Source organism: Vigna umbellata, chromosome 2 (assembly GCF_029865625.1).
Source record: "Vigna umbellata cultivar VRB3 chromosome 2, Vumbellata_1.0, whole genome shotgun sequence".
Lineage (NCBI taxonomy): Eukaryota > Viridiplantae > Streptophyta > Magnoliopsida > Fabales > Fabaceae > Vigna > Vigna umbellata.
In genome coordinates, this window is record NC_142166.1 from 23,318,639 (window position 1) to 23,331,260 (window position 12,622).

Sequence of the window (12,622 nt, forward strand, 5' to 3'; positions counted from 1 at the left end):
ATTTTTCCTTTGCTCTTTTTTATTATTTTTGCTTTAGTTTTAATTTTATTTTTTAATTTTAATTTTATTATATATATATATATATATATATATTTTATATTGCTATGTTTTTTATATTTTATTATATAAATATATATTATTTTTATTTAATTTTTACTTTTTTTAAAACTTTTATCTCGATCAAATTTATTTTTGGAGTATTTTTTTTTAATTTTATTTATCCGAACAAAATTGAGTGTTGATAATTATCACTCTTTACTTATATTTTACTAGATAATATAAATATTTAATATTTTCATATTATTGTAGTAAAATATAAGCAAAGATAAAAATACTATGCTTGTCCATGTCTTAAAAGAGACAACAAGAAAGACGAGAAGACCAAAATGTACTTAATCAAACCGGATACAATGACCAACTCTTCAAAAAGGGTAATGTTAAAGGGAGATGGATGCAATCATTCTCAAAAAGAGAGAGAAGGTTTCAAAAAAGGAGATGGAAATGAATTACCATTTCAATGAATAGGACGTTGATGCAATGCAATTTTTTTAGATTTTGAAACATTTTGAACTTTTTATTTTTTTTTTAATTTTTAATATTTGAGTAGAAATCAATAATCATACCCACGGAGAGAGTATTGATGTAAGGAATATGGTGTCGAAACCTTGGTGTGGTGTCAAAATTCTAATTTGAAAGTGGTAAAAAATGAAGTTACGAGAAAACACTAGAAGAAGGGTTGAATAATATTTTCATAACCTTTTTCGCGGCTAGAGGGCTAAGCATAATGTACGTAACACTTATGAGTTAGTTTCACTTTAACTATAAACTCAATTCCATGAAGATCGTTTATAAAGCTAACTCAATATTCTCCAATAGATGTATAAGCAGTAACATGTTAAAGATATAAACGCTAGCTAAAGATTTAATGCTAACTTAAGCATCTAGAAGGATTGTCTTCATCAAGAACTAGTTGTTTACAAATAGGACTACAACACACAAATTTGTTTTACATTGGTTCACTCGTTAGAGCTACATCCAGTTCTCCTCTAAGTTAACTCAAAGAGATTCATTAAATATTCAATGAAGTAAAATTAAGTGTTTTAAACCACTCCTGGTGTAGAAATCAATAATCATACCCACGGAGAGAGTATTGATGTAAGGGAGAGAGGGACAAAGTGTCGAAACCTTGGCGTGGTGTCGAAATTCTAATTTGAAAGTGGTAAAAAATGAAGTTACGAGAAAACACTAGAAGAGGGGTTGAATAATATTTTCATAACCTTTTTCGCGGCTAGATGGCTAAGCATGATGTACATAACACTCATGAGTTAGTTGTACTTTAACTATAAACGCAATTCCATGAAGATCGTTTACAAAGCTAGCTCAATATTCTTCAATAGATGTATAAGCAGTAACATGTTAAAGATATAAACGCTAACTAAATATTTAATGCTAACTTAAGCGTCTAGAAGGGTTGTCTTCATCAAGAGCTAGTTATTTACAAAGAGGACTACAACACAAAAATAATTTTGATACTGGCTCACTCGTTACAGCTACATCCAGTTCTTTTCTAAGTTAACTCAGAGGGTTTCATTAAATATTCAATGAAGTATAATTGAGTGTTTTAAACCACTCCTGGTGTTCCTAGTCCTATGAGTAACCATTATTACTTATGACTAGTTGAGTCTAACTCACTCCTGATTGCGTAGTATTGTTCACCACTCTTGGTATCACTAGATCCTTCCAATATCACTTGTGATACATCGTCTAGTTGAGTATTACCCACTGCTGGTTATGAAGTATTTTTCACCACTCTTATTATCGCTGATCAACGAATAAACTTCAATTATCCTAGACCAGTTGAGTATTCTCACCACTATTGCTATCCTCAATCAATGAATAAACTCTTGTTACCCTAAAGTAGATAAGTATTCGTAGCGAATAACCTCTTGTTACCCTATAGTAGATGAGTATTCACACCACTCTTAGTATCCCTAGGCTCTGTTGATATCCACTGATACCGCCTAGTTGAGTTTCACTCACTCCTAGTTGTGCCGTATTATTCACCACTCTTGGTATTCCTAGTCAACAAATAACATTCAGTTACCCTAAACTAGTTGAGTATTCGTACCAGTCTTGGTACTAGACAACCTTACTTAGATTTGCTTAACTCTCCAGAGTCAAGTTTTAAGTGTTTTGATTCTCTCCAGAATTGCAATCAATGATTGCTTACAAGTCGTTTAGACTATTACAATCGTAGAGAGGAGGTGATTATAGTACAAAGCAATCTAAACACTCGCAGGTGTTTCTCTCCTCACTCTTTTATCTTATTTTACAAAGGTAAGCATATAATACATTGAAGACAAGGAGTGTTGCTTAAATTTTCTTTTTCTCTTTTTTCTCTCTCCTTAAAAAGGTGAATAGATATTACAATAAAGCTTAAGAGAACTTCTTGGTTTTTCACTTGATTACTCTCTCTTCTTTTCTTCAGGTGGATGTTTTGATGAAGCTTGAGAGTATTATTCTTTTCTTGAGCTCTTCTCTTTTTCCTTTTCCTTGGATAGGGAATTTTTCTTTAATAGCTCAAAGTGATTTCCTTGCTCAATTAATGGTGATACATCTTCAATTTTTCTCTTCTTCATCATCATTGTCTTCCTCTTCTTGCCTTTTATTTATACACCTTGAAGATATAGCCATTATGACGATGCTTGTCTTGAGATATGATAATATGTGTTGGCTGCAAAACCAATGGCAAGTGCACCGGTCGCAGCGTAGCAAGTGATAAATATCGTTCTCTCCCAAGGGATCTGTGCAACACACGACAATTCTTCCTTTTAGAACTCAATTAGACATCAAAGTGCACAAAACAACACAAAAAACTCTTTTTAGTATTTTATCGAACAGTTGGTGTGCAAGGAATTTAACATAGTGTGTTTACAATTTGTCAAGACTAGAATTCATCCATTTCATTCTCAAGCATTCACAAACATCTCAATTCCATCCAATAGTATTCAATTTCAATTCTAGGTTCAAATCATATTTCTCAATACATCAAGAACCAAAAATCATGCATGGGTGATCAATCCAAAGAAAGCATTAAGCATGGAAATTGAACACTGAAATAAAATAGAAGAGCATATATCATTAGCATCACAAAATACACAAGAATTCCATGTTTTACAACTAATCTCAACAAATAGGGAAAATCCTCCATGGTGGAGAACTTAGGGTTCTAAAAAATGGAAGAGACAGGGAAGAGATTGGAACCAAAGAGAAGATGCATAGCCTTTCCCAAGGTTCTTAGCAGCTGCTCCATGCTCCATTTGCGCCTCCCCTTCGTAATTCCATCTCCAATTCGTGACCATCTTCTTCCTCAACCCAAAAGGGACAAAATCACCATTGATGAAGCTTGAAGACCCAAGGAGGAGAGGGAGAGCTTCCCAACACCCCAAACAGCCTCCAAGGGCCTCTCCCAATCTCTCAAGGTGAAGAATGAAGTGTGTGAGGAGAAGAATGCCCAAAAAATCACAAGACCCATGTTTAAATAACCCATTTTGACACATCACCGTCGCCACCACTCAGCTGCACCCCAGCGACAGCAATCCAGAGAGCAGGGCGCTCAACTGCACCCTAGCTGCACCCCAACCGCAGAATTCCAATGATAGAGCGCTCAGCTGCACCCCAACGCCAGCAATCCAGAGACTGTTAGCTCAATTGCACCTCAGCTACCGCTCAGCTACAGGCAGTTTTGACAGCATTATAAAATTCAAGTTCTTGTGCGATTCCAAATGCTTCCAACATGGGTATTTGCTTCAAATTGATCTTTTATTGTCCCAAAACATGTTCCCTTGAGTTCTTACTTGTTTTCCTCCACTAGATTTGCTTCCTATTCATTTATTTCACACACACTAAATAAAACACAAGAAAACTAGAAAACACATTAAACTTGAGGATAAAACAAGGTAAAAGCTATGAAGGAGTTGATCTATTCACAAAATATACACACAAAGACACGTAAAATCAACCGTTATCAATATGACCATTTGACAATGCTTGTCTTAATATCTCTTCTTGTTTGGCTATTGGTGTAAACATTTGTCATAGGATAAAGTCTTTTTGTTAGAGCATATGTGCTTTTTCAAAGCTTTATCAAATGCATATTTGACTTCTCAATTGGCACAACTTTTGATGAGCTTATTAGTCTTCTTTTACTTTCTTCTTTGAACGTTTATTTTGATTCTTATGAGATGAGGTAGATGGACATTTGTAACAATCATACTACACAAGATAGAACAGAAGTCTGTACAACATGTATGTCCTATTTCCTATTTGCTTTAATGTTTTCAAAATGATTTCAGTGTTTGTTTAGGATCCTATGTTTTCTAATGTTTTGTTTGTGAGTGTAGTTGATATTGTTTAGTTTGTAGGAAACTCCTTCTCGGTTGGTGTTTTACTTTTTGTTTTCATGTTTTGTTTAGACGTACGTATTGTTTCATGATATCCCTAGACAAAAAACATTCTGTGAATGTCTTTCTTGTTATTGACACTTACTACTGATCTTGTTTAGATTTTTTATATGTAGTTCATTAATCAGATATCACTTTTGTTGTTTTTGAATGTTGAGCATTTATCGTCATTTAATGTTTGCTCAGAACAATAAAGTGCTTTTTGATTTCCTACTGTTGAGGTAGTGTTTAACAATTAAGCTTTTCTTCTAAACATACCAAGCGTTGAGTAAAAACTTCATCGTTGAAGTAATAATTTAGCTCATGGTATCGTTTAAATTGATGTAAACGCTTCTTGTGATTTTTCCTTTCTAAATCAAAATTGTTTAGCATTGTTTGTGTTTTATATGGTGTTTTAAGTTTTAGTCTTTTAGAATGTTTTTGTGAATGACATTGTCTTGATATTGTTTCATTTTCCCTAAGAGTTAAATTGAATACCCCTTGGATATAGTAAGCTTATGCGTTTAGCTTTCGCTCTCTTAGCTTATGTGTTTTAGCATAGCATGGTAAAGTAAGCTTATGTGTTTAGTCCAAACTCTCTTAGACATTTTGACTTAACAGTGATTTAGCATAGCGTCTAGTGTTTAAACTTAATTGTTTTTCTGTTGCTTGCCTAATCCTAGTTTTCTAATAGCCTAGTTTGACGTTCTTGTGATTTTTTGTGTGTTAGACTTCTTTTAGAGGATTGTTTAATGTCTTTATGGTTAGTGTATTGAACTTGTTTTGTGGAAACATGTTCTTAAAGTTTATGTCCTAGCATTCAATATTTGTTTTTCTATTCTTCTATTATATAAGGCTTTCTATTGTGTGGTTAACTTTTCTAACTTAGGATTTTCTATCATAGCGTTTAGGGTTTGTTTTCTATTCTTTTATTCTATAAGGCTTCCTATTCAATGGTATTCTATTAGGCTTCCTATTGTGTGGTTACCTACTCTTTCTAACGTTTAGGGTTTTTTTTATTCTTCTATTCTTATTCGTTTCATGTTGTTTAGTTAAACTTCAAAACCAGATTTCTATAGACGAGCTCGTCTTGTGCTAATAAAAAAGGTGTCAAAACATTAGCAGAGTATCAAAAGCTCGACTTGAAAGCGATAAAACAAGGTGTGGAAACCTTGGCAAGATGTCAAAACCCAACTTAAAAGCAATCTGCAAGCTGAAACCTTGGTGGAGTGTCGAAATCCCAACTAGAAAATAGTAAAAATAAGGTTTGGAAACATTAACTTAGAAGCATGATAGGATGTGGAATTTTTTTTTAATTTTGAATTTGTTTTATATTTTTTGAGTTTTGGATTCGACCATTGTTGAGAAGAGGGTATGAAGGGCATCTATATGAGAGAATTCAGTGACTATTACCACGTAGAGGGTCCCTAATCAAAAAGAGAAAAATAATTGATTTTCTTTTTATATATAGACTCAACCATTCTTGAGGAAAGAATATATATACAAGAAGTGAGGACTCGATGACCATTACCAAGTAAAAGGTCCCGATCTAAAAGAAAAAAAAAATCCAAATTTCCACTAATGAAAAATGGTGGCCATTCCCACGGAAAAGGCCTCGATGTACAAGGATGGCCAGATGGGCCAACCTGACTCGATTTTGGCTAGTCAAAAATAGGTCAGGCCAAACCATCCTATTTAGATGTAGGATGGTAAGGATGGAAACCCAAATTGCCAATGGGTGGGTTGGCCGGCCATTCTTGCCTCTTTTTTATTTGTTCTTTTTTTTTAGAATTTTGGGTAAAATATAGTTTGTGACAACCAATTTGGATTTGAACTTGTGGGTACACAATTTAGAGAGCTCAAATAATGAATGAGAAGCATAAAAATTCAAAAATGGTTGTAATGGCTAGAAAATACAAATAATATGCATTTTTGAAGTTTGCATAATGTAGTAAAATGGCAACATAAAAATGTAGACAAATGACAACATAAAAATCTAGATATAGAATTAATTCCGACACCACAAAATCTGCATCTTTGAAAACATAAAACTTCTCCCTTGTAATTTAATTCCAACATAAAGAAATTTAACATCATAAAAACAAAAGTACAATTACAAGTCCAAAGTGAGATAAGGTTCAAATTTATAAATTTATAAGTCCAATTCATCTAATTGACACCTACCCATGATAACATCATCTGTCAATAAATTCATTCATCATGTTGTCCCATGTCAAGATTATTAGAAGCACCCATGGAAGAAGGCCCTCCAATGTTCCATCTTTGTGAGGTACTTCATCCAATGTTCCTATTTTTTTTTAAAATGGACAAATTTTCTGACAATATTGATAATCAATGTTTTGAATATTATTTAATTTGTTTTCTGGCAACCAAGACCATTTCTTTCCCTATTTTGTTTTATTGTAATTTAATTCACAATTAAGCCAAGATTGTCATAATATTACAGTGTGTATATAAATACGCACTCTGTCATAGAAAAAAGGGGACGAAAGAATAGAGAGAAGGAGAAACAGGCAGAAATAATAAAAAGAGAGAAAGACAATATAGAAAAAAATAGGTTCTCACCCATAAGGGTTCTGTCAACGACAATCACCAAAGAAGAAATAGAAGAGTATTGAAAGCTAAAAGTATGTCACATCTACATCATTATTTTTTCCCTTTTTATTGTACTCTGAAGTTTTTCCTAAAGGTATTATTTTTCCTACATACAAATAATGTTTTTTTTAAATCATAAATTTTTTTATAAGTATTTCCCACCATTCTTAAGTAATAATAAAATACAAGATCTTTAAAACCAAAACAAATGTCAATCTTGTTAAACCAAATCTTTGTTGGATTCGCTTTTCAAAAATCTAAATCAGTCTATAATAATTTTTAAAACAAACTCATTAAAGGTACTGCTTTTAGGCTGGTGCAGTAGGTGCTAATACCTTCCTTACTCGTAACCAATTCCCGAACCTAAAATCTACTTTTCGTAGACCATGTCTTAATCCCGTTTGTTTTTCGGCTTGCCATCCCGTCGCGATCCCGGTTGCGACAAAATATATTACAAAAAATGTATATATCGAATTTCGAAATCTGTTATACTACTTAATCAAATTTCGAAATTTCATAGAATACTTAATCAGATTTAGAAGTTTGTTAGACTACTTAATCGAATTTCGAAATTTGATAAACTACTTAACCAGATTTTAAAATTCGGTAAATTATTTAACCAGATTTCAAAATTCAATAGACTATTTAACCGATTCGGTACCTTTCTCGAATTTGTAACATTTCTTATACCGAATTTTCAAAATTTGATATCTTATTTTATTACATTTTGAAATTTAATTCTTTGTCTAACGGATTTTCTAAATATGGTACAAATAGTCCAAACACAATTTTATTTCCTATTTTCCTACGAATTTCAACATCTAGTAAAAATATCACATAATACTATCCTAAATAAACAATAAATAAAATTATATAAATATTACTTACTTGATTGAGCGATTGGTTTTCAGAGAGAGGTTCTAGCATGTGTGGGGAAGGGAAGTGAAAAATAAGTGTTGTAAAAGTGAAAGAGGAAAAGAGTATGTTGTGTGGTGTAGGATGGGGGAGAAGGTGAAAAAGGAGAGAGAAATTAAAAATGTTGTGTTGTTGTTTGCCTGGGGTTGAGATGAGTGTTGTGAGGAAATAAATATAGGAGAGAAATTACGTTTTAGGTTTTTACCATAGTCAAGATAATAAAGGACTTTAGAGAAAATTAAGGTGGAGAAAGAAAAATTGAAGGTGCAGCAAGAAACCCAGATGAAACAATAAAAAGCCCGAAATACAGAACTAGGAAAGCCAGTAGGATAAAGTTTTAGTTTAGCTAGTGACACAGGTAATTATTTATTTGAGTTTTTAATTATTTTTGAAAGAAAGTGGTACATTTTAAAATATAATCTAAATTAACATATTAAGCATTATAAATAAACAAATATTAGAGCAAAATATTTAAATTAAAAATAAAATAATAATTTGATAAATTCAATATCTTATTTCTGTGTTCGTAAATATATATAGTTATCTTATTTTATCAGTATTATATGAAAAATAGATTGTCAAATATTTTGTCGTTTATATATTGATTTTTCATTGTAACTATTTTGACTTTATCATCTCATATTCGTTACAAGTTTTAAACTGAATATTTAATTTATATTTAAAGAAACATTATTACCGTCTCTTTAGATAAACTCAAAGAGAGAGAATAGAAAATATTTAAAGAAACATTATTTGAGGAAATTTTGAAGTAAAATCAGTGGATGTTTTCAAGAAAAAGAAAATAATGTTTTTGAAAAGGTGTAGATGTTCTCGTGACAGACTTGTTGAATCAATTGATGTTTTTGTAAGTATTTGTATTCTTTATTTGTCATCTTTTATAACATTTGTATCTCAAATAACTTCAGAATTTGAGTGTTTTTGCATGCACAGTAACTCTCTCCAACGTCTCTTTGAACAGAGGAATTTTTCAAGCAACTATAAAGCCTTAAAAACAAGACGCACTCTCGTAAATATTAACTACCATTTGAAAATTATTCATATGGTACATTTTTTAGTTGAATAAAAAAATAAAAAGTTACTTACAAATGGACTCAGGAATTTGTATGTTGTATAATGGAAAAAGAAGGAAAATACTTATTCGTTCATTGACTTTAAAATGCAGAAATGGAACATAATAATTAGTCTAATAAAGCTACGGTCCCATATACGAAGGGTTTTGAGTGGAAAGTATTATTACCTTTCGGTTTGTAATTATAGTATGGGTATTGTTATACTAAGGATAATGAATAGGAGCAAAAGATTAATTAAATTGAAAGAATTACTTTACTAAAGTCAAAGAACTAACTGGGTAGGAGCGAAGATTTGGTGAAAAAAGAAGAATGAGAAGGACAAGACATGTCTTGTAAGGTGTGACTTATGATTCGTTAAGCCAAGGTAAGGTAAGGGGACACACACAGAAACAAGAAGGGGGAAGAAAGAAAAAGAAAGATGCTTCCACTAAAGCTGGTTCGTTCTCTGGTCTTAGGGGAAACCATCAACCACAACCCTCATCACATGCTAACCCAAAATCACCACCATTACCACACCCATTATCACGAAGATACTGATGTTCATGATGAAGCCCGTGCCACATCCCAACCCCACCATCGTAGAAGAAGGAGAAGAAGAACAAGAACAACAAGGTACAAAATCCCAGCTTTGATTTTTCTCCCAACAAAAGAGATCATTAGAGACACATATAGGCTTGCTACCATTGCAAGGGACTTGGGTTTCGATTTGTACCCTACACCCTCACTTTCTCACATCATCTTCTCCAACCCATCATCACCATCATCATCATCATCATCATCCAAACCCTCATCATTATCTTTCTCTTCTTCTTCCTGCTCCCTCCAAAGCGATGCCGTTCCCATTCCCTTCCCTTCCCTCTCCGCAACCCCACTCACCCATCTTCGCTGCTTCCTCACGCTCTCCCCACGCGCCTTCAAGATCGTCCTTTTCAGCTCCCACCCTGACGCTGCCGCTGCCGCCGGAAACGCCGGCAACTGGGACTGCGACTCTTTCTCTCTCTACTCGCGGGACCTCAGCCATCGGGTCGGCACCATGGAGGAGTTTTGTCGGATTCTTGCTGGCAAAGGTTGGAGCTTTTATAAAACCAAGAAAAACCCTTCTTCCGACCAGCGGCGCGGCGGCGCTTTTTACCTTTTCAGAAGGGTGGAGATGAACCGGGTTCGGCTTGGAGCACCGGTGGATGGGGCATGCAGAGTGAGGGAATTGAGGCTGCCATACTTGGATTTTGGAAACGCTCCGTTGAGGATTTTGCAGTATATTTTGTTGATGACTGATAATATCTTCTGTTTGGCATGACATGTTCGTAAGTGTTCTATTACTTTTTTTTTTCTTTTTAGATTTTACTAGTTTTTTTTAAAAGATTTTAGTTTTCATGAATTTTTTTTGTGAGAAATCACCCGACTTTTACAGTTACTATAAAAGTCAGCCATTTATCATGTATGGCAATTTTTGTGATTCGGATGATTCATGATGGGTTCAATGTGTAATGTGTACTACATTCTGATTAAAAAATTTTCAAAAAGAAAAAGAAAATGCTGTGTTGAATGCTTTGACTTTGAGGGTTGTTAGATGATGATAAGAGATGGGCAACGAAAAGGGCTCATGTGGTTTGGTCTTGTAATGGGTGGTGTTGGAAGAGATGTTCAATGAAGCTTAGGAATGAACCCTTCGTGATGTTGGAAGGGGCATCATCACTCAGCAGATCTGGAATATGGTGTGTTGCCACCTCTGTATAGTCATGTATGGATGCAGTTACAGCTGATTAAAGGTTATGCAAGTTTCTAAGCTAGTGTTACCTTAAGACCTACAACTCCCTATATTCATATCCCTCTATGCTTCTTTAGCCAAAAAGATGTAGCACATTTCAATAACTAAAGTGTCTAAAACTTGATAATACCATTTCTTCTGTCGAATTGGTGTGAAATTCTAACCATTCATTTCAACAAAAGCTTATATGCAATGACAGAATTTGTTGTTTCCATCTTTGCAATAGTAATTAAAACACCAGAAACATAATTATTGTCAACATTGTCAGCAATACCATCTCTTGCTGTTGTTTCCATCTATTCACAGTCAATGCCTGTAAGGGGTCTATAATCACTTGAATTCCCTTGGCGTTTTAGACACACTGGGAATATTTTGTATCCATTTGTTGTTTTATAGCTCCAATCATTTCGGAACTCTGAATTAGTGAAGACGACCTATGAGTGCACACATTTATCCATCATTAACCAGCAGGAATCATGAGGGTTGTCTCAATAATAAAATACCTGATTTCTGATTATTGATTTTTGTCCTACTTCTTTAGGATCAATGGTGTGAACTTCTAAAGGTTAGACAGATTTCATGTCCAACCATCATACAGAAAACAAAACTCTTCTGAATTGAAATATTATGACAATGTATCAAATAATTCTCTCATCTTAGTTCATTGGGATTTAAATTTGAAATCGAACGAAATTACAATACAAGAAAAATAGAATTGGATATAGGATCACATTACTTTTTGTTGGTATTTTCAGAGACGATATGTGATATGGCAGTGACACTTATTTGTGTTTTAGTTGATTTTGTAGTTTTCCCATGACTGCGAAAGTTTTTTTATGAAGTTTTGAAATGAATTCATCGGATAAGGTTATGTTGTAGAAATTTCATATTTTCAAGCAACTTGTGGGATTAGTTAATCTGAATTTTGATGTCCTTATCTTCCGAACCTTTCTCTAACAACATCTTTGACAGGGTAATTGAGATAAGAGAATTATACATGAGTTTTCTCATAATGGGAAATTGAAATTGGGTGTTGATATATTTACATAGAGGTGGATGGAGTTATTCACAAAGCATGAATGTATTTAAGCAAGAGCGAATGCGATAATCCAATTACAGTTCACCTTCACCCTGTTACTTTCTCCTGCACATCACGTGTAATTAAAACATGGTTAAATTATTCCAGTAATATCCAATCTTTTGTAGCGAAATTGTAAATTGGTTATTGTATTTTTACTTGTTTGGATTTGATTTCTAATTTAAAAAAATGATTCAGTTAGATTTTTTTAAGTATTGCACTCGTATTAAAGAGATAAGAGATGTCACTTGTCATATCATGATTTCTTTTTTAAATAATTTTTAATTTTTTTAATCTTTTCAAAATTTAAAAAATTAAAATTTTGTCACGTCATTGTGTAATATGTAATTAATAACATGATGTAGTAGTATCAATGTAACTATTTTAGTTATTGTATTTTTATTTTATTTTAATTCAGTCCTGTTTTATTTTAAAATTAAATAATTTTATTTAAATGAAAACAATTTAATTTTTATATAAATATTATACAAAAGATTTTATTAAATATTTTTAACAAAATTAAATTTATTTATATTTATATTTTATATTGAATTTTATTTAAAATTGTTTTAAATACTTTAAATAGTGAGAAGTTTGATCATTATAAAAAAGATTATTACTCAAACAAGTGTTTCAGTTGTGTTAAAGTTATATATTTGCAAGAGTATTAATCTAAGAATTAAAAGGAAGGTGTTGAAGAAGAAGTGACATT

General features: G+C 32.7%; 1 protein-coding gene across 1 annotated transcript; it reads left to right on the top strand.

Moving 5' to 3' along the window:
• The first annotated feature begins 9,353 nt into the window (after positions 1-9,353).
• On the top strand, positions 9,354-10,974 carry LOC124836533 (topoisomerase I damage affected-like protein). The gene has a single exon (XM_047311702.2). The coding sequence runs from the start codon at positions 9,483-9,485 to the stop codon at positions 10,359-10,361; it is 879 nt and encodes a 292-aa protein (XP_047167658.1). The 5' UTR covers positions 9,354-9,482; the 3' UTR covers positions 10,362-10,974.
• Positions 10,975-12,622: the final 1,648 nt, after the last annotated feature.